The sequence below is a fragment of the Gracilinanus agilis genome, chromosome 1 (assembly GCF_016433145.1).
Source record: "Gracilinanus agilis isolate LMUSP501 chromosome 1, AgileGrace, whole genome shotgun sequence".
In the NCBI taxonomy this organism is placed as follows: Eukaryota; Metazoa; Chordata; class Mammalia; order Didelphimorphia; family Didelphidae; genus Gracilinanus; species Gracilinanus agilis.
This window is the reverse complement of record NC_058130.1, coordinates 474625655-474652856: the sequence shown is the minus strand read 5'-3', so window position 1 is coordinate 474652856 and position 27202 is coordinate 474625655. Positions and strand designations below refer to the sequence as shown.

Sequence of the window (27202 nt, the reverse complement as noted above, 5' to 3'; positions counted from 1 at the left end):
GCCAAGATGGCAGGGTAAAGGCAGGGACTCACCTAAGCTCTCCCAAACCCACCTCTTTCTCCAACAACTTTAAAATACTTTGAAATGAATTCTGGAGAGGCAGAACCACTAAAAAGGACAGGTTTAAACAATTTTCCTGTCCAAGACAACTTAGAAGATCAGCAAGAAAGGTCTGCATCATTGGGGTGAGAGTGTAGGGAAGTCTACATCCTTGGTAAGCCAGAAGCCAGACTCTGAGTCCCAAAGCAAGACCCCAAGTCCCAGTGCAAGGCAGCTAGCAGAGAGCCCTGAGGGCAACTGAATTGGCAGCAATGGTTTCTGGAGCTCTCAGACCATAGACAGTAAGGGGTTATATAACTGGTCAGAAAGAGATTACAGGGGGTCCTTTGCTAGCACTAGGTGCAAGGCTCTGTGTCTACTTGCTTATATTTGATTCTGGGTCACAGGGCAAGGAGGAATACTGGCACACTAGAGCAAGCAACAGTGGGAAGCAGGAACCCTGCTTGTAATTGCTCACAGACCAGAGCACAGGCCAGGAAAGCAGTGACCACAGTTCGCCTTAGATCATACCATCTTGGAAGAAGTAAAAACTTACACACCTCCAGAGCTAGCTCTGAAAACAGGAGCATGAAAAACCTGAAGCTTAGGACAGTGTCTCCCCCCACCCCCCTTGGGAGCAAAGCTTAACTTTAACAAGAAGTTAAAATCAGGAAATAGGCTAGAAAAATATAAGCCAATAACACCCCCCCCAAAAAAACAACAAAAAACAAAAAAACCTCACCATAGAAAGTAACTATGGTGACAGAATAGGTCAAAACACACTAGAAGACAACATCAAAACAAGATGTGCAAGGTCTTAAAGAAAAATTTAAGTTTGTCTCAGGTCCCAAAATAATTCCTGGAAGAGCTCAAAAAGAATTTTTAAAAATCAAATAAGAGAAGCAGAAGAAAAATCAGGAAAAGAAATGAGAGCAATACAAGAAAATCAAGAAAAAAAGTCAATAGCTTAGTAAAGAAGGGACAAAAAATACAGAAGAAAATAACATCTTAAAAACAGAATAGAATAAATATAGAAGAGGCACAAAAATCCACTGATGAAAAGAACTCCTTAAAAAGTAGAATTGGCCAAATGGGAAAAAGGCACAAAAATTCACTGAAAAAAAGAATTTCTTAAAAAGCAGAATTGAACACAGAAGATGCACAAAAATTCACTAAAGAAAAGAACTCCTTGAAAAGTAAAATTGGACAAATGGAAAAGGAGGTACAAAAGCTCATTGAAGAAAACATCCCTTTAAAGTCAGTATTTCCTTTAAGTATTAAGATACTGTGCCATTTGTTTCATATATATATATATCTTAAATACTGAAGATTAATTCATTGTCTATGGTATCTGTTGTAATAAAAACCTGCAATAAAAAGAAACTGAGGCACAGAGTTCTGAACACTATCAATTTATTAGCAAAACTAGCAATTGCCAAAAAATGGGATCCAGGGCTCCTCAGTAGCCAAGGATCCATCTGACAATCAAAGCAGTTTTTTATAGTTATACAGAAGAAAATAGACAGTGACATCAATCTGGCACAACAGAGGCACATCTTACTTCTCATTGGTCAATGCTAAGGTCACAACCACAATTTACTTCAGTTTATTACCAAGTGAACTAACATCCTCTGAGAAGTCCCATAGTTGGCAATTTCTGAGGGAGAACAGGACACTTGTGGTTTGCATGCTAGCAAATTCTAACAGATTAGAATATAACTGAGGATATTGTGGCTAGAAACTCCTGAGAAAGGGAATTTAGTGGGTGAAGGGTGGTTTGTGTTGCAAAATAGAGGATTAACAGCTGCAAGCTTATGGAGTTCAGAGGAAGTTCAAGTTCACATATTATGCAAGAATAACAAATACACAGCAACTTGATCACCAATACATAGCAAATTGATTTAAGACTTAATAAAACAATACAAAATAAAGTAGGGCATCAATTTTCAATTCCACATATCTTTCAGCAAAACATAGTTCCCCTATTTCTTATTTTTCCTATGGTCTTTTCTGAGATCATGAGTGTAACTTGCAGTCCCACCTCCCCACCCCTACTTTTTTTAGTTCAATTAAAACATGATATATTTTCCTTCAGGCCTTGATATGAAATGTTATGTTTCAAATGTGTTACTTGTAAATAGCAAATTGTAGAATTTTGTTTTCTTATCCACTTTATTGCTTTGTTTTATGGGAGGGTTTGTCCCAATCCCATTTATGGTCATTAATTGTATATTTCCCTCCATCTTATTCTGATCCTTTTCTTCTCTTGGCTTCCCACCCATTTTCTTTACAAAGAACAATGTAGAGAAACAAATGTGTGTTCTGTGTGTGCGTGCTCCACACCAATGCTCTATCTATCAGCTTCTGCTCCTTTTGTCTCTCTTCTTTTTCTCTCACCCAGATCTTCAGTCACCAATTCTTATCCTTTAGTTCCTTTTAAACATCTTTTCTTAATCTCCCAATCTGAGTTTAGATGTTGTGATATGACTAAGGCCTTCCTACATTGACCTTCCCCGTTTCCTTGTATTTAACTTTATGTGTTTCTATATCTAACTCTTTGCATGGTGTATGTTTGTGTATGTTCTATCCTGCTCTAGCCAGTTAAGAAGAAATTCCAGTGATGCTTACTCTCTGTTCCTTTGTATGTACCCCCTCTCAATATGTGAGGCAATAATCCCCCTCACTCTCCCCCTTAATTCTTAGTTTATCCTCTTTTTTTCCTTTCTTTTACTGCCAAAACATATCAAAATCATCCCCCAGCCCTTTCTTATTTGAATCCCTTTGACTCCTGATGTCACTCCCAATTAGAAACTAAACAATCCTTTTCAAATGCACACTTGTATTACCTTTTTATTTTTATGCTTCACTTTATTTCCATGTTTGTTTAAAAGTTTCTATTCGGTTCTTGTCTTTTCATCAGGAATTCTTGGAAGTCCTCTATTTCATTAAAGATCCATTCCTCATCTCCTTTCCCCTTAGGTTTATACTCAGTGCTTGGCACACAAGAGGTGTTTAATAAATGTTTACTGAATTGAATTTTTTAATGTAAGCCTCTTTCCGTTACTATTTGGATTACTATACTCCATGAGCTCTGTTCCTTAAAAGTAGCAGCTGCTCAATTCTGTATAATCCTGACTGAGGTTTCATATTACTTTTTTTGCAGTATTTTTTCTTTGATAGTCAAGGCTCCCCTGGAAGGTGGGGTGTGGGTGAGGAGTTCAGGGCCTTTTGGTAGTCCAGTGAGTCTTAAATTATTCTTGACTGTTTTCTAGGACAATTATTTTTGACATGTGACACATTACATTTTTTTCTATTTTTTCAATCTTTTGATTTAGTTTTAATGTTTCTTCATGTCTAGGGCAGTAATAGGCCAGATGCGGCCCCCTGAAATGTTCTACCCAGCCACACAACATTATTCCTAATCTGACGAATACAGTGAGTAGGATGCAATACAATGAAACTTCAAAAGAGTTGCCTTAGAAACAGCCTGACAGATGAGCATTTCCTTTCCTTTGGCCCCCCCTTTAAAAAGTTTGCCCATTACTGGTCTAGGGAAATACTTTTTATTTGATCTATCTTAATTTTCAAGAGTGTCTTAACATAGGAATGTTCTGTTAATTCTTATACCAAGCCATTACTTTTCTTTTGAAGCCTCTCCTCCAAAGCTTTCATTTTATTTAAATTATTTAAACTATTCTTCATTTAAGTGTTCTAATTGATTTTGTAGTCAACCTGTATTTTTCTTTAAGGTTTTGCTTTTAGGTGTTGTGGAGTCCCTTTCTTCTTCTGAATTTGTGCCTTGGGCATCCCCTGGATTTTTTTTTTTTTCTGTGACTCACTTTTCCAGTCTCCCCTCTTTGACTGTCTATACTAGGGTTATATAAATTCCTATGCTGATCTCTACTTCCCATAGAATATTGTTTATACTCTGAGGTTTTAGGCTCCCCAGGATCTTTAACATTCAGAGTGCTGGATCTTAGTATACAATTTTTCACTTTAGTTTATTTGGGTTTTTACTTTGGGGATTTGGTTTTATATGATTATTCTCTTAAAAAAAAAAAAGGAACAGTATGGAAATGTTTTGCATAATAATACATGTATAACCCAAATAGAATTACCTGCCAGCTAAGGGAAGAGGGAGGGATGGAAAGGAGGGAGACAATTTAGATCATGTAACTTCAGAAAACTTATGTGGAAATTTGTTATTACATGTAACTGATAAAAAAATATGTATCTTTCCTGGAGTGCTAAACCTACCGGACCCTCTAAGATATCTCAGGACTAGGGCCTCCTCCTGGGAGACCTTAGGTCCAGGTTATCCCAATCTGAGCACTACAGTTCTGAGCTCCTTCCGAAGTCCAAGCTTCAGGTTTCTGACTATTGTGGGGCTTTCTAATGGGACCCCTCCACCCTTGAAAGCTGAAGAAATAGCTGGTCCAGTTAATGAGTCACAGAATGAGAAGCTATCATTTCATATGTTAATACTAGATTTATTTTGGGTGAATCCCCTTTCCTATTGGTTGTAGGCTACTGACTTTTTGTACAATTCTGGGGTGGATAAAGGAACTTTCTATAGTTTATTTGCTTCATCATTATTCAATTATTTTTAGGTTTTCACTGGAACAGATTATGGGAGCTGGATTTTGTGCCTCCATTCAAGCAGCTATACTGGCTAAATTTGCATACTAATGATTGACTTATGCTATTTTTCATATTAAAAAAACTCCATTGTTTAGTCACTACAATCTGCTTCTATCCATCCACCCATACATCTTTCCATAGTCCTTTAATTCGCTTGCAACCTTGATTACTATAAATTAATTGTATTGTATGATTTATAGCTATATTGCACTACCAGAAAAAGATATTCAACAGGCTTGGTAGAATGTAAGTTTCATGAAAGCAAACAATTTGTTTCTTTTCTTGCATTTATTAAGCACCTATTCAGCAAGCACTGTGCTAATAAGCACTTTACAAGTATCTCATTTGATTCTCATACCAACCCTGGAACGTAGGTGCTGTGATTATCTCCATTTTACAGTCGACAGAACTGAGGGAGAGGTTAAATGGTTTGCCCAGGATCACAAAGCTACTAAGTGTCTGAAGCTGGATTTGAATTCAAGTCTACCTAACTCCAGATACAGAAATCTTATCTACTATAGTTGCCAAAACTCAGGAGATAGAAAATGTTTAATAAATGCTTGCTGACTGGTGCAACAAGCAACTTAGATCACTGAAGGCATTGCACACCTCCTCAAATGTGATCTAGCTGCACCTCCCATTCAATTCATAGTCCAGTTCATTATCCAAGATGTTCATACCAAGACATTAACTGAAAAAGTGGACTTGTTATAATCTGGGCAACGTACTTTTTTTTTTTTGCACTTTGTTTTTCTGTGCAGATGGTTAAGCTATTTGATTACAGATTTCACTGAAAAGGCTTTGACCTGGGGCAACATACAACTGTCACTTTTTCTTCCAATCTCTTCATGATTCTTTGGGCTCTCATGATTCTACTGACAGGCATGGCACTACAGAGATAGCTTTGTTCATCTCTGTGCAGGTTACATGTGTAACCATCAAGATCTTTTTAAACTTCAGTTCAATTTTCTGATGGACAGTTCCATCTGGATATCCCACAAGCATCTTAAACTGAACATACTAAAAAATCAAGTTTATTATTACCCAAACTTCTTCCTATCTCTATGTAAAGAGTGCCATTTTCTTCTAGTAACCAAGGTCTGAAGCTTCATCTTCATTCTATGGATCCTATTTTACCCCCTCTATATATCCCATCAATTAGGAGGAATTATGGATTCCAATTCAACATGCTTATTCCAAGTCTCTCTATACAAACATCAATACTCTAGCTCTGATTGCCATCACCTCTTGCCCAGTTAATCTATCCTCCATACAGCTGCCCAATTTATATCTCTAAATGGAGCAGGTATGATTATATTGCTCCCCCGATCAAGAAGCTTTAGGGGTCCCCTGTGCCTCTGGGATAAATACAAAATCTTACATTTAACATTTAAATCCCTCTAAAATATGGCTCCAAACTACCTTTCTAGACTGATTACTCACCCTCTCCTTTGACTTCTGCCTACTTCCATCACATGTTCTAAATGATGGGCAAATTGGTGTGCTTGCTGTATTTCCCATAAAAGACATTCTATCTTTTGACTTTATGCCTTTGCCCAGGCTGTCCTCCATGCCTACAATGCTCTGCTCCCACATGAAACATCTACTTGTTTTCAAGGCTCAAAACAAGTGCTACCTCCTTCAAGAAAGTTTTCTGAATTTCTGTCCACCAAATCATTCTGTATTTTATTTTGTCTACACTCTGCATTTACTCATCTATGAATGTGTCTCCCCCAGCAGAATGTAAACTTCTTGAAGGGAAATTTTTGTATATTTATCTCAGTACCTAAAATGCTGCCTGACACATAACAGGTACTTAATGTGTGTTGACAACAATAATACTTCAGCTGTGAATGGGAGCATTTAGAGAATGTCACCATCGATAATGAATTAAATTTTTAAAAATGTAATAAAGAATATAGATTCCTTTTTAGAAACTGCTCTCTTATGAAGAAAATACCTCTAGTATTGGTCTCCTTACTTACTTTTTGCTTCACTTGACAATGATAATCAGTGTTCTTATCTATATATAGATAATGTTCATGTCTATCAAAGAATGGTGAAAGATACCTTTTTTGAAGAGGGTATTTAAAGCTTTATTTCTAACAAGCCAAATTCTCTTGAAATGACCAAGGATAGAAAGTGATAAAAGAAAGTAACGATAAAACACAAAATAATTATTTACACCCATCTGTGAGGTAACTGTGAAGCTGTGGGCTACAAGTCCATTTCTTATATTTTGATTAAGAATATCCTCAATGTATGATTATTTTCCATGAAGATTTTATAGGATGATAAAGTAGGCTAGTAGTTGCTAATGACTATTTCTCAGGTGGAAATCAATCTTTGAGTGCCTTTAAAATGACATAGTCTCTATGCAGGTGGTGCTGGTGGTGGGTTTTTTTTTAAATGTATCTGGTCAGATCCAACAGTTCTTTTGGATTTCAGAAGTTAACTGCTACTTAAATGACTTCACTACTGCTACCCAGGAGAGTATGATTGCTACAGAAATATAAGAAGATTTCTCTTTCATTTCAAATCAATTTCTTGTCCTTCCAGTTTCATCTATAAATGTCTAGTGTCATTTCTAGCTTAGTTGAATCTCACACAAACTTCTATGAGGACCAGTTTTCACTTTGTGAACAAAATAAGTGATATTAAAGAGTGGTTTCTGAATAGTTTACAAACCGTTATTGTTTTTAAAAATCCTAAACTGTATTTTCCAATAGTTTTCATCATTCTCTCTTTATGCTCACATATTTATGTGGACATCACTGGACAAAATAAGATATTCTTTAAGATACTGATAAGTATTTCATAGAACTTCCCTATTTTTTCATCCTCTGAAACAGATGTTTAAACACGCTGCAATTATCTCCATTATTTATTTGCAGAAGTTGATCATGAGCAATGCAGGGGCAAGATGACTAAATGTTCCATGAAATCAGACTCCTTATTGACTTCGGTGCAGGTTGATCACCCAACTCCGCCCTGCTAATACCTTTTTCCCACCTCTGATGAGACTCTTTGAACTGTCTCAGCTTCAAATTCCTTATGGCTTCTGATTTCATTAATAGCGAAATTGTCAATAGGATATTGCTCAGTTCCTCTATAATAGGTCAACTTGTTTAGGCAACTCGTTGAGCAACACAGTTGGTTCTTAGCATCCTCTGGCCAATTTTTCACCACTGTCACTGTTTGAGGACACACTACTGAGGGTTTTTTGACCAATCTTCTGGGTTTGAGCTTCTCTTTACTTAAACAGGTTGACTCTTGGACAACAGTCTGTCATTGGTCCTGTACTCTAATCCTTCCAGCTTGGCAGAACCTGCCAGAAGTTTGTGTTCCCCTGGCTCAGCCTCTGAGAATCCCAGGTCACTTTCAAATCAAGAAGAGATAGATGAGTACTTACTATGTTTGCAGAGGACCATTTAACCTACACTATGAAAAGACAAACAAGAAGTCTCAGGAAATCCTCAAGTTTCTCACCAGGTATTCGTTCTCTCAGAAAACATTTAACTTAATGGAATGTTATGTCATAAGAAATGAAGAATATGAATACAGAGAACCTGGGAAGACTTATATGAATTGATGCAAAGTAAAGCAAGCAGAACCAGGTAAATGATATACACGATGACTACATAAATGGAAAGAACAAAAAAAAAATCCCAACAAAATTGGATACTGTTTAACTACAAAGACTATAATTAGTCCTTAAAAAAAAAAAAGTGAAAAAAATGCACCTTCCTTCCTTCTTTGCAGAAGTGGGGGAATATGGATTTTTTATATATATGTGGAAATTAGATAAAAACAAAATACATTAATATGAAAAAAATACTATAACTTACCTGTCTTCTGGGGAACGAAAAGTGGGGTAGGGAATCCTAGGATCATTACAAGGGCTTAAAAAGTTATTAAGACAAATCCCTTAGAATGGACATGGTTGTCTCCAAAGCTAATCAACATTATTAAAGTCACTCAACTACTTTTCAAATGGAAATGCTGTGACATTTTTTAGAATTCAACTTCCCTAAACAACAAATTATTCATACTATTTTTAAAAATCTATATTGCCACACAATTAAACTTAACAATCAACTCGCAGAACAAAAACCTTCATCTGTGGGATCAATCTTTGTTAAAGGTCTACCTGTGTAGACTATTTTTAATGATTTAACATAAAAATTTTAAGACAATAAATACCAGCAGAGGGAACATAGCAATGGTATCAATGTATAGACCAGAGAACTAAAGGAAACTATAATAATGATTGGTAAATGGAAAACTGGAAGTCAGTAAAAAGGCTAAATGTATGAGACAAAAACAAAAACACACAAATATGTAGACCTTTAAATTATTAGATGTAATCATGGTCATATGTTATTAAGGTTCTTAAAGAAGACTAAGCAAGCAGAATTAATTATGAAAATTATGTATATCCTTGGCTTTATTTCTCTATTACTATATATATATATGTACACACACACACACATACACACACCCCCCTTCATTAATACTTCACATTAAAAAAAACAACCCACTTACCTTTCACTGTGCTTCCATGGACATGCTGGGGTGTAGAAACACTAACACCATTAGTTCTACTGTTCAATCTACTGTCTGTCTTCTTAATTTTCTCCCTAAATTAAAGTTCATACACATTACAAATATTTCTTAATGACTGTTTATGCTATGTACAAAAAAAATGCAACCTCTAATTACCAAGTGGAAAATTATCCCAGTATTTTTAAATTGAATTTATTTATGGGACAACTGTTTTATACAAACATTCTCTATACAATTATCTTAATGATACCTTTAAGAGACAAATTAAAATATTTAGAAATTCAACTAAGGAATAATTGTTTTATAGTAATGCATGAGCTACTTTCTACCAATCAGTTAGAAGGTACAATCTGTAAAATGTATATTCATTACAGGTAATAGCAAACTCAACTCACTTTTCTATTTGAGGCTTTCCTTTCTTTTTGCTTAATGAAGATAAGCTCCATTTATCTGCTGCATGCTAAGAGAAGAATATCAAGACAAATTAGAAAAGAGATCAATTATAATCAGATAGCTATGGACAATCTAGCATGTAATGGTGAAACATAATATATATCTAATTTGTAATTATGCCTCCCATTTTCTCCCTTCTTTTCCCAACCATATCATTTCTAAAAATCAAGGACAAAATAGCAGCTTATGTAGGCTAAGGTTGGTCTAAGAGAAGTACACAGACTTTTGTTGACTTTGTTATAAAGAGAAGTTGCAATTCACTCAATTTATATCTTATAGGGCAAAGGAAAAGCTTATCCTATTTTCTAGGTGAAAGTCATTGTTGCCTTGAATAAACAAGGTTTAACCCTTATCATCCCATATCACAGAATTAAAAACTAGGTGATATATTTGATATCCCTCTAATTTTTAAAAATATAATGAAATGCATGTGGAGTAGTACTGAAAAAACTGTTCTCAAAGCTAGTTTTCCAGGTGAAGAAGAGGAATATAGTTTCTTTCTATCCTTTCAATTATGATAAGCCTTCCTATTTTCATTCCTCAAAGCCAGATTAATTATATTTTATTCTGTTCTTTATTCATTATGTTCTTATAAGAACTGACTCTCCAAGTACTTCTCTGTTTTGTCCTACATTTTAGGAGATAGGAATTGGACTTTTGATTTCTTTGAAAGAGAAAACTCCCTTCACCACAGTAGGTTGGTGCCTTTTCTGTAATGTATAGCCCTAAAGAGTTGCTTAGATAAATGTCTTGCCTGGGGTATATGTTAGAGACAAAATTTGAACCCAGGTCTTTCTGGCTCTGAGATGAAGCTCCAACACAACATAGCTGCCTCTCCATTTATGTTTTTTATTTTATGAAGATTAAGTGGTGTTAACAGACTATGGTTAAGTACTAATAAAAGACTAACCCACTTCATATCAGCTTCAAAATTCTTGTCACCAATGGGTATCCATACCCATGAGACACTAAAATCATTAATAAAGGTGGATTCTTCTGTGAAGGGCAAGATAGGGAAAAGGCACCGAGAAGCTGCTACCCACACTAGCAAAGGAAGTATATTCATGCCAATGAGATCACAGTTCTATTAGAGTAGGGATAATCATGTATAATGTGCAAACTCTCCATGGTTTTCTCTCCATCTCACTATATAGCTCTAAATATCAAATATTATAAGTTTGACTGGCCATCTTCCTGAATAAAATCAAGTCTTTCATTTTCTTTTTCAAAATAAAATGTCTGACAAAAACTGTCACTTTAGTTTTACTTTCTTTCCAGATATAAATGTCCTAGAAGAGTAGTAATGCTAGTCTTAAGCTAACAATCTATGGTGGAAAGGGTCACATACCTGGTCTACTAATGTGCAGTGCTCTGGGTGCTGTAGGACACAGCCTTTCTTTCTCCAGTCCACGACCATCCCATTCTGTTCAGAGTGTTGTAGAGCAAGACCATCCAATGAGGAACAACTTGTACCAACGGTGCTGTCACAGGAAAAAGTGGTTCTTAACATTTGTTGTTAAAAGTATTTTTCACCAAGTGAAGAAAATACTGTATCCTTTCTTGGATGAAATTTCCGGTTTCTCAATCAGTAGATTGAGAGCCAGCCCTAGAGATGGAAGGTCCTGGGTTCAAATCTGGCCTCAGATACTTCCTAGCTTTTGTGACCCTGGGCAAGTCACTTAATCCCTAGCCTAGCCCTTGCCACTCTTCTGCCTTGGAACTAATACATAGTATTGATTCTATGACAGAAGGTAAGGGTTTAAAAAAAATTTCCATCTTTTAAAAAAAAATTACTTGAGACCCCAAAAATCCCCAAAAGGAACAAACAAAAAAGGAATCAAGTGCAGTAATTTGTTAAAATCATAACAATATTTTCATATCAAAATTAAATGCAAAAAGATTCCTAACATATTTGCACTTAAGTTTTAGCAAGTTATATTTTATTTTCACCATAATATATTTACTCTACAATAAAATATCTTAAGTTCATTCACTAAGATTTTCTAAAAATTATAACTCTAAACATTGTAGAAATGTCTAGAAAGCATATATCCGACATGAAATATTATTTTGTTGGTTTTTTGTGAGGAGGAAAAGGGATAGTAGACTCGGATCTATGATTTGATCGGTGACGGTATTTTAAAAAATCTCTCTACTGAATGTCTAAAGGGAATTCTAGTCCTAAAAAAATTGTTTGGCAGAGAGAAGTTAAGAGACCAGTATTCCTAACCCTCCTCCCTAACCCTTATAGCCTACCTGAACTCTGACTCTCCACTACCCCATATCAGATCTTAAGATATTCATATTACTCTTAAGTTAAAGTTGGAGGAATTATTTTCACCTAATAGTAAAGAGCTGGTTTTAAATCCAGGAAGATCTGTGTTAAAAGTTACATTCTGACATAAATACATAAAAATATGCATGCACATCTGCATATACACATATATGGCCATATGCATACAGTGAGAGAGAGAGTGTGTGTGTGTGTGTGTGTGTGTGTGTGTGTGTATAACACATTTATGTAGTGTTTTAAAGATTCACAGGAAGAGTCCACTATACACTCATTTCTTTTTTAAGTCAAAAGTTCATTCTAAATATTCCTCAACAGTTTAAGTATGAATAGAGGCTACATCTATACACTCTTTTGAAAGAAATTCCTAAATGTTTCATTGGGGCTCTCAGTTTTCTTTGTCAACCCAAATGTCCCTTACTATAATAGACTAAAGTTTCTAAAGGGAAGAGGAATAAAAAATTTTCTGCCTAAAATAGGACTTATTGAATTACATTTCTATAAATAAGTGAGAAAATGCATACATATTCACAAATGTGCACATGTACATACTCTATACTACACTAGCATGCAGGTAGAAACATGTTCATCAGTCTCTAAAGATTATAATGATAAACAAAGGAAGGCATTTTCTTTACTTCTAATTCATCACTACCTTTGGGGAAAAAAGGGTAAAATAGCACCCTTAAGTCTGAATATCTATGCTGTATGATTTTTTTTTTTTACAAACACAATTTTATCTTTTCAACAAAAAAACTTTGTAAGAATTGTTGTTGCTGTTCAGGTATTTTCAGTCTTGTTTGACTCTTTGTGAGCCCATTTAGGATTTTCTTGAAAAAGATATAGTAGTGGTTTGCCATTTCTTTCTCTAGTTCACTTTTACGGATGAGGAAACAGGGTTAATTTGCCTAGTTAGCAAGTGCCCAAGACTGGATTTGACCTCAGAACTTCCTAATCCCAGGCCCAGTGCTCTGTCTATTATACCACCTAGCTACCCATTTTAGGATATAAAGATGCAACAAAATAGGCTTTTTCCTTATTCTCTCCTGGATTAAGAAAGGATTTTGAGATCATCTTGTGGATGTCAGAATGGTGAAGCTTGATTCTGCTGACACTTCTTTGGTGCATCTCCAATGTGTTGTACTGAATTAGTTATCTGTGCATTTCTTATGCCCCTATTAGACTGTAAACTTCAACAGGGAAGAAATCTGACTTGTGTTCATTATGAACACACCACTCTACACCCGCCCCCCCCCACTCCTGTTCCACATGCTCTACATTCCAGACACACTAGCCCTTGTTGTTCCTCATATAAGACACTCCTTTTCCTGTTTCTAGTCAAATCAAATCAAGTCAATTTAAGTCAGTAATCCTGTATATAGTGCTGGGCACTGTGCTAAGAGTTGGGACACGAAAATTCTACCTTCAAGGAGCTCACAGTCCAGCAGGGGAATTGGGGGGATGGCAGGGGAAAAGGATAGAGAGTAGTATTCAATACGCAAAGAACTATGTACAAACAACATAAATACAGGTTAGAGATAATTATAGAGGGAAGGTTCTGGTTATTAGGGGGATTAGGAAAGGCTTTTTATAAAAGGTGGGATTTTTTGCTGAGTTTTAAAGGATCTCAGGGAAGACAAGAGGTGAGATGAAGAGGGAGAGTTCCAGGTACAACCCAGAAGATTTTATATTTAATTCTAGAGGTTAATAGGAAGCCACTGGAATTTATTGAGGTAGGAGGTGTGTGACATTATCAGACCTAAACTTTAGAAAGTTCAATCTGAAGGTTGAGGGAAGGATGGAATAGAAAAAAGATTTGAAGCAAAGAGACCAAACAAAAAGCTACTGCAAAAGTTCAGGCATGAAGTGGTCAGAGCCTGCACTGGACAGTAATTATATCAGAAAAGAAGGGGTTTAGAATGTTACAAAGATAGAATTGACAAGATTTAGTGAGAGATTGGATATGGGGGAGTGAGGCATTGAGCTGTCACTGAGGTTGCAAGCCGAAAAGATGATGGCACTCTCAACAGTAATAGGAAGGGGACAGGGGTTTGAGGGTATGATGATGAGTTTAGTTTTGGACATGCTGAGTTTAAGTACCTATATGACATCCAGTTCAAGATATCCAATAGGCAGATGGAGATATAAGAATGGAGGTCAAGAAAGAAATCAGATCTGGCCAAATAGATAAAAACCACATATGTAAAGATAATTTAACACATGGGAACTAATTATTTCACTAAGCAAAACATTAATGAAACAGAAAAAGGAGGGTCCAGGCTACAGCCTTGGTTAGTGAGCATGGTTTGAATGAAGATCCAACAAAAGATACTGAGAAATCATGGTTAAACAAGTAGAGAGCAGTGCTTGCTATATGAAGAGGGTGACTGACAGTCAAAAACTTCTAGAGTCTGGGAAACTGGCTAGGAGGTTAAGTGACTTCCCTATGTTCTCACACCTACTCTATGTCAGAGTGGATTTGAATATGGGTCTTACTGACTCCAAGGTTGGCCCTCTAACCAATGACTTACTTTTGATTTAATTTCTTTAAAATGAATTACAGGATCAGCCTTTTAGAACTTGATACTCTCATATTCTAAAAGTAAGAACACCACTCCCATCCTCTAATTTTAATAACAAGAAAATTAAGACCCCAAAGAGGTTGTTATTCAAGACAACTCAGATAACTAGTGGTAATGCCAGAACTAGGACAGTCATAAATTCTAGACCAGTGTTCTTTCTGATGTAGCAAAGCCTTTTCAGTTTTAGTGCCCTGGACACCCAAAGCCTATTGCTTTCATCATACATCTCTGAAGTCCAAATATTGGAGTATTACCAAAATAAATACCCCAAATTCCCAAGTATATGAGCTAAGTTCTTGACTGTAATCATTTCACAAAAAAACAAGAATTTTTTTTTGACTGTTTCATTCTTTACAATTGTCTTCTATTCCCTTTTATACCTCTACAGGAAAAAAAAGTGAGTGTTTCATAAAGGATTGTACTGAGTGGTTACCAAGACTCCATCTACTCCCTATTTTTATTCTATTAAATGACCATGTTTAAAAACAAAGCAGAAGTGACTCAAGGAGTATAAATTTCTAGTAGTGTCATATATTGAATTTTTCCTGGATAAAGGAACAAACACAATTTTGACATGCATCATTTCAGATAATTACATGGAAATTATTTTGAATAATTTAATGAATTTCAGTTTTGAATTCAGAGGTACAAAGTCATTGCATTATTCTAGCTAATATTTTTAACAAAAACTAGAAAAAAATTGAAGTTAGGCTCTTATTTTCCCTGAATTTACTGATTCAAATAAACTTAAGTATATGCTACTGCCACAAGAGAATAATTGAAGGGAAATTTTTCTGTCTTAAGGAAAACTTTGGTTTCTTTCATGACATTTTTCTTTGTCTAAGTCAGTGATTCCCAAAGTGGGCGCTGCAGCGACCCAGGAGGGCAGTGATGGCCACAGGTGCATTTATCTTTCCTATTAATTGCTATTAAAATTAAAAAAAAATTAATTTCCAGGGGGCTAAGTAATATTTTTTCTGGAAAGGAGGCAGTAGGCCAAAAGTTTGGGAACCACTGGTCTAAGTATTCATTTGTTAATGATCATCAACATCTATTTACTCCTACAGTTTTTAGTTCAGTAGTAAATGGAAGAGACAAGTTAGAGGATTTTTTCCTCTTTCTTTTTAAAAATAAGTTTCATCAGTATTTGGTTCTTTACACCACAGGTCCTCATACTTCTAATATGTGGTGATATTACCTATTGGATATTTCAAAATGGATAAAGGCATGTCAAAACTCATGATGTCCAAATTTGAACTTTGTATTATCTTAACCTGCAAATTCATCCTACTTCTAAACTTTCCTGTTACTATTAAGAACATCACTATTCCTATTATCCAGGTTCATAAACTTGATGTTATCCTTGACTACTTTCTTGTTCACTTCACATATCCAATAAGTTACCAAATCTCATTTCTTTATCTATAGCATTTGTTTCATTATTTCCCCATCACCACCTCCTCATCACTCACAAATCTACAATTATAGTTCAGGCCCTCATTATCTCAAAACAGCCTACTAATTAGAAGGTCATCACACCTGACCATCTCATCCCCTATTCAATAAAATCCAACAGCTCCTTATTACCTTGAAGGTCAAATATGAATAATAAATGTTTGGCTTTCAAAGTTTGTCACAATGTGGCCCCTTTTAATCTTTCAACATATTCTCCCCATGTATTTTACCATCTAAACCTACTTGTTTCTCACAATGCTTTTCTATATCCTGTCTCTATTTTTTGGCACTGTCTATCCCCTATGCTTATAAATGTTCCTCCTCTTCAACTTTTAGACTTTCTGGCTTTAATATTAAATTAAAATTCCATCTACTATAGAAGGCCTTTCCTATTCCTCCCTGTGCCAATACATTATTTTCTAAGGCTATCTCCCATCAACTCTGTATTGATTTTCTATGTACTGATTTACAAATGTGGTTTCTTTTCTTAGAGCATGTTAACTCTTGAAGGCAAGGATGGGTTTTGCTTTTTTTATTGCATCCTTAGAGCTTGACATAATGCCTGGCATATATAGTACTTAATAAATGCTTGATAATTAGATAATCTTGCAATAATATTCCATTATATTAACATACCTTAATATAGTCAGGCATTACTTAATCAATGGATACCCATTTTGTTTCTTTTTATTGCTATAAAAAGCATTACTCTGAATATTTGGTATATATGGGATTTGTCTTGATCTCCTTGAGGTATATATCCATTAGTATGGCTGGATCTAAGCAGGACAACAACTGAAGTAACTTTTCTCACATAATTTGTTTTCTGGAGTTTTCTTTTCTAAAACCCAAATATGTAAATGCTTCTCAATCCTTAAGTATTTAAATATTTACCAAGCATTTAGCATTTACTACATGTCTATCATTGTGCTAGGCTACATGTAGGAAGCAAGTAAATAGTGAAAAATACACAGCTGCTTTGAAATAATACTTTACTTAAAAAAATCTTTACCTTCTGTCTTAGTATCAATTCTAAGACAGGAATGATAAGGGCTAGACAACTGGGGTTAAATCATTTGCCTGGGGTCACACTGCTATGAAGTATGTGAGGTCAAATTTGAACCTAGGTTCTCCCAACTCTAGCCCTGGCACTCTATCCGCTGTGTAGCCTAGATGTTCCAATAATCTTTTACTTTTTATCTGAGATGCTCTTAGCCATCCTGGGAAGAGAGTAGAAGTGGAGAGGAGATAAAATAAATAAGTAAATTAGACCAGATTAAGAGGCCAAAGCATATGTTAGGTCCTTTCAAGTTCTATAAATCCATCAAAGGAATGGCTGATGGGAATTTAGTGTGTCAACAAGTGATATGGCAGTCACTGTGGCCCACCATGGGTTCACTAAGAACAAATCATACCAAACTAACCTTATTTCCTTTTTTGGATGGGGTTACTAGACTGATAGACTAGAGGAATATTGTAGATTTAGTAAATCTGGATTTTGGCAAGGCCCTTAGAAAATTCTTTTTTATATTCTCGTAAAAAAAAAATGGGCAAGATGTTGACTGGATAATATAGTACAGTAAAGTTGATTAAAAGCTGATTTAACACCCAGGTCTCAAGAACAGATCAATAGCAACCTGTAAGAATGCCACATGGCTATCCCTGGTTAGGTCTTTTATGTTTAAAGTATCAATGATTTGGATGAAGGCACAGTTTAGCAAATCTATGAAAAATACAAAGAAGACAAAGCTAATGCTTTCAATGACAAAATCAAAACTGAAATAGATGCAGGTCAAATATTATAAGAATTTTAGAAGGATAAAGGCCTATTTTTCCTTTTAAGAAATTAATAAATATAGAAAAGGAATTTTGACAATTTGTTAGGAAGTATAATTTTTAGTTAGCAGTAAGCTCGAGTCTACAATGTGACAAAATATCCCTCAAAAACTAACATAAATATTGGGCACATTAATAAACTACCTCGCTCCTGGATCACTGTCTTGTTATGGTAAAGGGGTGAAATTATGAGCTGTGCTGTACAAGGTTACCCAAAATGGATAGGGCATTGTGTAGAATTCTGACAAAATATAATCCACTAGAGAAGGCAATGACAAACTATTCTAGTATCTTTGTCAAGAAAATCCCAAAGGCAGTATTAAAATGATAAATGACATAACAATGGAAGATGAGGCCTTCAGGTTAGAAGGTGTCCAACACATTACAGGGGAAGAATGGAAGACAACTACAAATAGCTCCAGAAAGAATGAGGCATTTGGGCCAGAGCCAAAAGGAAACTCAAACGTGGATGTTTTTGGTGATAAAAGGAAAGTCCAATATTGAGAAGATCAATAGTGCACAGGGACCTGGAATGTAAGATTTATGAACCAAGGTAAGCTGGAGATAGAAAGATTAAATATTGACATCTTAGATGTCAGTGAACTTACATGGATAGGAATGGGTGAATTTAATTCAAGTGACTATTACATATATTCCTATAGGCAAGAATCCCTTAAAAGAAATAAGAGTAGCCCACATGGTTATTAAAAAGCTGAGAAAAGCAATACTGGGGTATAATCTGAATGATATGTTTAGAATCAAGACAACCATTTAACATTACAATAATACAAGTCTATGCTCCAACAACTGCCAAGGAGGTTAAAGGTGCTCAGCTCTACAAAGATCATCTAGAAACAAAATTTTAAAAAGATGGCACAATCATTATAGAGGGCTGGAATGCTAAGGTAAAAAAATCAAAAGATAAATGGAATAACAGGCAAGTCCCAAGACTTAAAAGTAGAAAATTAAGCAAGGTGGACATTAAAAATTTAGTCTCCATGACTTGCTGGTCATAGTAAACACTCTTTTACAACAACTCAAAAATTTTAAGATTTGGTTGATACATTGATTAGTTTTGCTCAGTTACACCCTCTGCCCCACCCTTCGCTATTGTTGAAGGAAAAATGAGATTTGTCTGAAAAGACTGATGTAGATGCATGGGGAACTACTTGATCAACTGGCTTGATTTTTAAGATAAATGTATAGAAAGCAGAAGGTCAAGTAACAGAAAGTGAATTTAAGAGCATGGATGGTCTTGTACAAATATTGTCAGTTATAGTAAAGCTCAGAATAATCTGAGATTGGGGTAAGGAAAATTAAAGACAACATAAAAAGGAGAAAAAAAGCATCAAAGAAAGGAGAAAACCTCTGCTTAAAGTGAATGAGGCAAAAAGACAAGAGAGCTGGTAGAGCTGTTCAATTCTTAACTGGTTTCTATTTTTCCTTCAAAGACAAATGACTTTTACACTGGAAAAGACAAAACAGACATGAAGGGAGTTGATAACTAAGACAAGGAAACCATAAGAGCATCTAACTGCCCTTGATGAATTCAACTCATCTGGCCCATATGAACTAGAGATGCTCAAATCCTTAAGGTGATTACATGTGCTGCTGTGGCACTGTTAGTGGTGTTTGAAAGATCAAGGAAAATAGGTGAAGTATGACAGACTGGAGAAGAGCCAACATCCAGAAAAAAGAGAAGAGAGTCCAAATAATAGGCTAGTGAGCTTGAATTTGATTCCTGGTCAGAATGGATCATTAAAGAGATGGTCATTGAAAGTCTAGAAAAGGAAGCAGTGATTTATAAAAAGATAGGTGGCAAGTCATTTAACCTGTTTGCCTTATTTCCCAGGGTAGTTATGAGATCAGAGGAGATAACTGTAAAGCACTTAGTACAGTATCTGGCACATCATAATAAACATGATATGTTAGTTGGGGTTTTAGGTGGATCACAAGTTGAATGAATCTGTCTTGTGATATGGAAACCAAAAATCCTAATATGTTCTTGGGCTGCATGAAAAGAGGTAGACTCTAGGAAGCAGAAGGTTACGTTTGGGGGGCAGCTGGGTAGCTCAGTGGAGTGAGAGTCAGGCCTAGAGACAGGAGGTCCTAGGTTCAAACCCGGCCTCAGACACTTCCTAGCTGTGTGACCCTGGGCAAGTCACTTGACCCCCATTGCCCACCCTTACCAATCTTCCATCTATAAGACAATACACCGAAGTACAAGGGTTTAAAAAAAAAAAAAAGGTTACGTTTGGCCCCAGAAGGCAGAACAAGGAACAATGGATAGAAGTGGCAAAGTGGCCAATTTAGGCTTGATGTCAGAGAGGAAGGAAAAAAAAACCCACAACTTTTATAACAATTATACCAAGCCATAAGTGAACTGGGCCAACTCAAAATGTGAGGGGGTTTCTCTAGGTCTTCAGCCAAGGCTATATGGTCATTTATCTGATAAATTTGCAAAGCCTAAACTAGATAGATTGCCACTTCTGAGATTCTTTTTTTATCAGATGGTTGACTGGGGAAGTGTGGGGCAAGAATATATTCAGAAATGATAATTAAAAAAAAACCTATAGGGGGCAGCTGGGTAGCTCAGTGGATTGAGAGGCAGGCCTAGAGATGGGAGGTCCTGGGTTCAAATCCGGCCTCAGACACTTCCTAGCTGTGTGACCCTGGGCAAGTCACTTGACGCCCATTGCCCACCCTTACCACTCTTCCACCTATGAGCCAATACACAGAAGTTAAGGGTTTAAAAAAATAAAAAACCCTATATTTAAAAAAAGAATTATGTTCAGAATAATGGTAGTTTCAGTAATGTCAAACTATGAACCAGTTACACTATCTAAACGTATTCAGTTCAAGGCACTACCATTTTGGGGAACACAAACCAGAATGCTTCTAGGAGGCATATAGAATAGTGAAGAGTCTCAAAATCATGCCAGGAAGATCAGTTACAAGAACATTTTAAATCTGTAATGAGAAGACAACAGGGACTAAATAGTAGTCTTGAATTCCTTTCAGGGCTTATCATATGAAAGGGGAGTGCTGGTTTTACTTCACTCCAAAGGACAGAATTAGGAGCAGTTTGTTGGATTTTTGCTTGATAAGGAAAAACTCCTTAACAATTCCAGCTATTGTGAAATGGTTTGTTTGCCTCCAGAAATAGTTAAGTATACTACTACTAGAGGCTAAACAACCACTTTTTAGAGGAATTATAAAGATGACAGGGTCAGCTAAGAGAAAGAGTAGACTTCTGGGATTTCTTTCAACTCAGATTTCATTACATGATATAATTTTATAGATCTTAAGTTAAAATAAAACAGTTAAGTTAAAAAAATGAATAAACAAAAACAAGACAAAGGAATATCTTTATTCCTTGCTTTATCTGTAAACCTTTAATTTCCTTCATCAGTACACAAAAATCAGTTAAAGTTTGCAATTATTTTTTACCTTCTGTCTTAAAGTTGATACTAGGTATAAGTTCTGAGGTAGAAGAGTGGTAAGGGCAGGCAATTTAGGTTAAGTGACTTGTCTAGGGTCACATAGTTAGGAAGTGTCTGAGAGGTAAATTTGCAATTATTTTTAAAAGCTTGCCTATTCAACCCTAATAGCTACAAAGGTCAATGTAAAATTAGACTTTTCAGAATTATACTAACATTTCACTTAAATAGTATTCATGCTTAAATGGTGCAAAGAAGCATATAATCTATTTCAGAAAAACTTTTATCAAAAATAGTCAAGAAGAAAAAAGATTATTTAAAGAATAATATTGTGCATTATTTGCAAACGCTCATTTTCAAGGCAAATTAGATAAATAAGACATTAGCGTCCTTGCATTCCATAAATTACACTTGCCTAAGAGGTAAATGGTTATTTTAAAGGTCTCTTTAAATGGAAATTATACCTAAATTATCTTAAAAAGATTGATCTTTTTGTATACATGAAAAAAGGTAGAAGCTTGAACAAGTGTAAAGTAGGTATTAAGTACTCTGCATTATCATTTATCTAAAAAAAAAGTATGGGCTGAAAAGGGAAGTTAGGAAGAGATGAAGTAGGTTCATGAAATCAACTACTGGTTATTCATGAATGGATATATGTATTACATTCTCTGTTTCCCAAATGGACTCAGTTCCAAGAAAAGTTCCGTTGCAAAAGTCAAGACCAACACTGATAGCAATTGATGTAAGTGTTAAATTGGGGGGGTGAGGGTGGAAAGAAGAGGAATAATAGATATAAAGATAATACTTTCCCCCCCATCAATGATGAGATATCAGTGTTTTTCACTTATTCTCCTCACTTTAATAGACATATCTGAAAACTACATGGTAAAATGGGAATTTAGTGAAATTAAGGACACAGCCCCATTTGCTGACTTATAATTTTCTGAAATTTTCCTTTTTTAAAATTGACCAGAGCTAAATGCAAAGGACTAAATAAATGAGCAATTGTTGAGCTTCTGAGAATCTAATTCTAATTTTCTTTTCATTAGGGCCAATGACTACATTGAGAATACCTAAATATGCTCCTTCTAATAGATCCCAATTGTTCTGCAACTTAATGTCTTGTAAAGTTAACAGGGACAGTTAGCATCCACAACAAGAACAACTCAAATCCAGATCTCCTGAGACCACAGCAATTTTTCATCATTCTAATCTAAAAATGAAGCAGTTTTATTTAAAAGTTGTCTACATCCAAAGCATGTTTGTTAAACCCTTTCCTAGTTCTTATATTTTGAGACTATTCAGTCTCCCATCATATCAATAAAATTCAAAGTACACATTAGAAAATTTGGCAATTTTGAAATTTTAATGAAGGTACATTCCTAGAAAAAAAAATTAACTGCCTAACCCATGGCTAGATTTAGATATTATAACTTATATTATATCTATCATAACTGTAACAATAGAATATGGAACTAAGTTCTTTGGCCAATGACTAGCTATATGACCTTAGATAAGTTGTTTATGTACTATTACAATTGTTTCTTCATCTGAAGATGAAATAGTTTAGATCTAAATCAGCTTTAAAGATTACATAAGTAACTGCCATTTAGGCTTTTGAATTGTCAAACAAGATTAGAAAGCCTGTAAACTTCCTCTCAATTACTACAAGATTAGGGAAATGGTTATGTAGAGTAGGAATGCATTTAAATTTAGAAGCTACTTTCCTCTAAGTTTAACTATTAGGGAAAAAAATCAGAGCATCATGTCACTATTGAGAAGCTGAGATGGAAACAGTGTCATAGTCCTAAGAAAGAAAAATAATCTAAATTATGCTTTTTAGAATTGTGAAAATACTACGTACACACAGCAAACACTTTTGCTCCAAATAAAATATTATTATTAATAATGACTAATTTTTTAAATATAGTTTTCCTATGTACCTTTAATCAGTATTCTGTGATTTTTAAATGCGTCAATTCAAATACTTACTTCATCATAGGACCTTTTCCAGTATGTTTCTTGTGGATTGTTGTATGTTGTAAAACTTCTAAGAGGAAAAAAAACAACAAAAAATTCATTAGTAACTGACACTAAGTGCTCCATCAATGATCGATGATAGGAAGAAACAGATAATTTCAGTCACATGGTCAAGAGAGCAGAAACAACTCCATTTTCTAAGTATAGCGATCTATTATGATCAATATGCAGTTGTGCCCCTATATCTGATGATTTGGTATCTGTTACCCAAGGTTAACTGCAGGAAAAAAAACTGGAAAATTCCAGAAAATAAAAAATAAATGGTAATAAGTTTCAAACCACTTGCCTAGCCAGGACAGGCTATATAACATGATAAAAATCTGCCAGCCCAGTACATGACTCATCTCCCTTTGTCCCTACCTTCCTCCCATGCAAAGCTTTCCTCTAGTTTGCCTTTAGGGTTCTCACTGATTGCTTTTGTTATAGCTGTATTACAGTGACTTTGTTTAAGAGTCCTTATTTACTGTAAAAATAGCCCCAAAGTGCAAGAGTAGTGGTGCTGATAGCAATTGTGTGCGCTTGTATCCAGTGATTTGGTTATCCATGGTCAACAACAGGCATTCACATATTCTGCAGTTTCAGTCATTCATGGTAGGTCTTAGAACATAGCCCTATACAGATACACAGGCCCTACTACTGTACCTCAAGACTGGATATTTCAAAGTTTTAAATTTCTGGGAAAAGCTAACATTTATATACCCCCGAGCCCAACTAATAAACAATCAGAGAAGATGTATCATGAGAAGGACAATTAAAATTTCCAAAGGCAAAATGAAGTAGTGGGAAAAGGGCCAGTCAGAAAAGATCTGTGTTCAAACTTCCTTTAACACTCACTAAACAGGTAACAACTGGCAAATCACAAACTAAGTCTTGGTTTTTTCCTATGTAAAATAAAAATACCACTACATAAAACTCCTAACTATGGTTGTTGCAAGACTCAAATAAGCAAACATGAAAAGCACACTGCAAACCTTAAAGCCCTATATGAGTGTTAGCTATTAGGGCTTTTTCTTTGCTTTTCTTTATATCCTCCACTGCTAATTTAAATTCAATTTCTTTTCTAAGCTTTCACATTTTCTACACTTGGCAATCAATCTTCTGAACCAGAGATGTTAAACTTATAAGATGCTTGTTACTTTTAAAAACTCACTCCTTGGAGCCAGACTCAATTTCCACCAAAAAATAAGACAATCACTTAAGTGTTACCCACCTTCCTCCTGACTTGAAGCTTCAGAACTATCTTCCTTTAAGTGTTCTGGTATTTTAGATGCCTTCAAAGAAGACTGCAAATTACCTGCAGGAAATAAACAATTCCATGAAATGTTTTAAGAAAATTAGACCTTTTTTTTAAAGAAACTAGGTTTCTATAGACATAAATAACTACAAATTCTGCCTGGGGATAGAGATATAGAAAGATAAAGAAGGAATAAAAGTCAAAATAAATTTCTATTGGTGATAACAATCATTTAAAAATGTTCTATGCTATCTTGGAATTTAACGTTGTATACAAACTGGCTTAAGAATGCTTTTCTGCCCTCAGGTAATTTGAGGGTAATTTAAGGAGTGGGGCATAGTGGTTAAAGTTCCGAACATGGACTCTGGAGACTGTCTGATATATGTACTTGCTTGAGCTAGCAAAGACAAGTCACTCAAGCTCTATACACTTCAGTATCTGCATACATGCTGTCAATTAGTGACACCACCGGGTACAATAAGTAAGGAGGTCAAAGACAGAGAAGGAAACTATTACACTGTGTTTTTGCCAAATAATCACAAACAGAATGAGTGTCTATCAATTGGGGAATGGCTAGACAGAAGACATTAGGTGAATGTGGTAGAACATTACTATGCTGTAAGAAACAGACAGGGATGATGGGCGTGGTGGACAGAGGGCCAGACATGGTCAGGTCTTGATTCCAACATACACTGGGCATGCATCCCAGGGTAAGTTACTTAGCCTATCAACAGTCTAGCAAATTCAGGAAAGACTCACTGCAGAGAATGCACACACTTGCACTGGCAGAAGGAGTTTTTACACCAGGGAGTTCCCTACACCACTGAGGGCACAGGTCTAAGCACTTACCCTAAGAAATAACATATAGTATGGATTCAGAGAAACCTGGGAAGACTTACAGTAACTAATAGAGTGAAATTATTTTGCTTGCTATCAAATTACTATGCACACAGTAATGGTAGCATGCTTTCTATTCCTTTAGAGAAAAATGACAGAAGAACAGAATGAGACTTAACATTTTTAGAAACCGATTTTCAGTTATACCAATGTGTTGATTTGTTATACTGCAATATGCTAACTTGTTACAAGGGAGGGTTTAGTGGGGGGAGACTAGAAAAGAGTGAAAAAAGCATTAACAAAATATTGTAAAAATACACACAAGTAAACATATAAAGAAGTTGTTCAGAAAGAGATAATATATAGGGCAATTTTGTTGCTACCTTGGTAAATTTAATACTGATTTCTTTAAAAAAATATGGAAGCAAAGTACAGTTTCTACAATCCTCTTGTTCATTATACAATGAAGTATTTATAATTTCATATAGAAAAATACAAATTCATATCTCTTACTTAGTTGCCTTAATATAATTTTTGGACTAAACATTACAAACCAGAGGTTCTCTGTCTGCTTCCTATCTATAGAAATTCAAATACGTGAAAGTTGATTCACTAGCTTTTTACAACCTACTGTCTCCACCCATCTGTTCCAATTTAACTATGCTTTAACTACTAAATCCTAGAAAGCTATAAGACCAAACATCATTCCCCAATATTTAAGGAGAAAAAGGATATGAACAGTTCCAAGACCTGAAAAGTATTAACAACTACAAGAAAGAACGGTCCAAATTACTAGTAATGAGAGAAATGTAAATCAAAACAACCATGACATTCTGCCACACACCCTAAAAGATGGGAAGAAGAAATGTTAGAAGGGTTCTGGGAAGACAGACACACTGGTACATTGTTGGTAGAACTGTGAATTAGTACAACCATTTTGGAAAGCAATTTGAATACTTGGAATTTAGAAAAAGCAAATAAAGCACTAAAATGAATATAACTCTAACTCAAGGAGGCCACAGATAAAAAGAAAGTCCTTATATTCACCAAAATATTTATGGCGGTACTTTTGGGGATAGCAAAAAACTGGAAACAAAATAGATCGTCTATCAACTAATCAATGGCAAAACAAATTAATGTTAAGGAATACTGTGTTCTATAACCTAGATAATAGTGCACACATTATTGATACTTGATTCCATTCAAATCTTACTAAATCTGATGAGGAGGTGAAATAAAGTAAAATGACAAAATAAAAACTAAAAGGAAACATAATCAACAATAAAACTTCTTACTGAGACTGTGCAAAGATTCTGATGATATGGATTGAAAGAAGTTGTGTACTTTTTGACTCTGTAGAAAGGCTTGTGAAGAAGCTGAAAATAGCTGCCTGCATATAAAAAAGAGAACAGAATGACCTTGTGTATAATAAATTATATTACCATCACTTTAGAACAAAATCCTATCCAGGTTAATACACAAACACTAAAGGAGTCCTAGAATTAGATACTTGCCCCTATTGAGGTCAGCCCAATGAAGGGTTTATGTAAGAATAGTTTTCGTGATATACTTGAAGGCTTTAAGTGTTGATAAAATTTGGTGATAAATTTTAATGTCTGACACATTTACAGATAAGAAATGAAGCTAAAAGAAAAATGACCATTCATAAAGATAATTGAAAAAATCTTGATGTCATAATGGACCACATGCATGAATTAACAGTTTATTCTTACAAAGAATTATGTTAACATTTATATAAAATATGCATTAATTAATAATTTCATTTCTA

At 35.1% G+C, this 27202-nt stretch overlaps 1 protein-coding gene across 1 annotated transcript in view; it reads right to left on the bottom strand.

Annotated features, from left to right (window-relative positions):
- Window positions 1-27202, bottom strand: part of ZCCHC2 (zinc finger CCHC-type containing 2) — a 93034-nt gene that overhangs the window by 14960 nt on the left and 50872 nt on the right. The window contains exons 7-12 of the mRNA XM_044682262.1: window positions 26709-26803; window positions 24553-24636; window positions 23295-23352; window positions 11048-11180; window positions 9642-9706; window positions 9226-9320 (exon numbers count right to left, since the gene is read on the bottom strand). Of these exons, the coding sequence (XP_044538197.1) occupies window positions 9226-9320; window positions 9642-9706; window positions 11048-11180; window positions 23295-23352; window positions 24553-24636; window positions 26709-26803 (530 nt within the window). The remainder of the gene's footprint in view (window positions 1-9225; window positions 9321-9641; window positions 9707-11047; window positions 11181-23294; window positions 23353-24552; window positions 24637-26708; window positions 26804-27202) is intronic.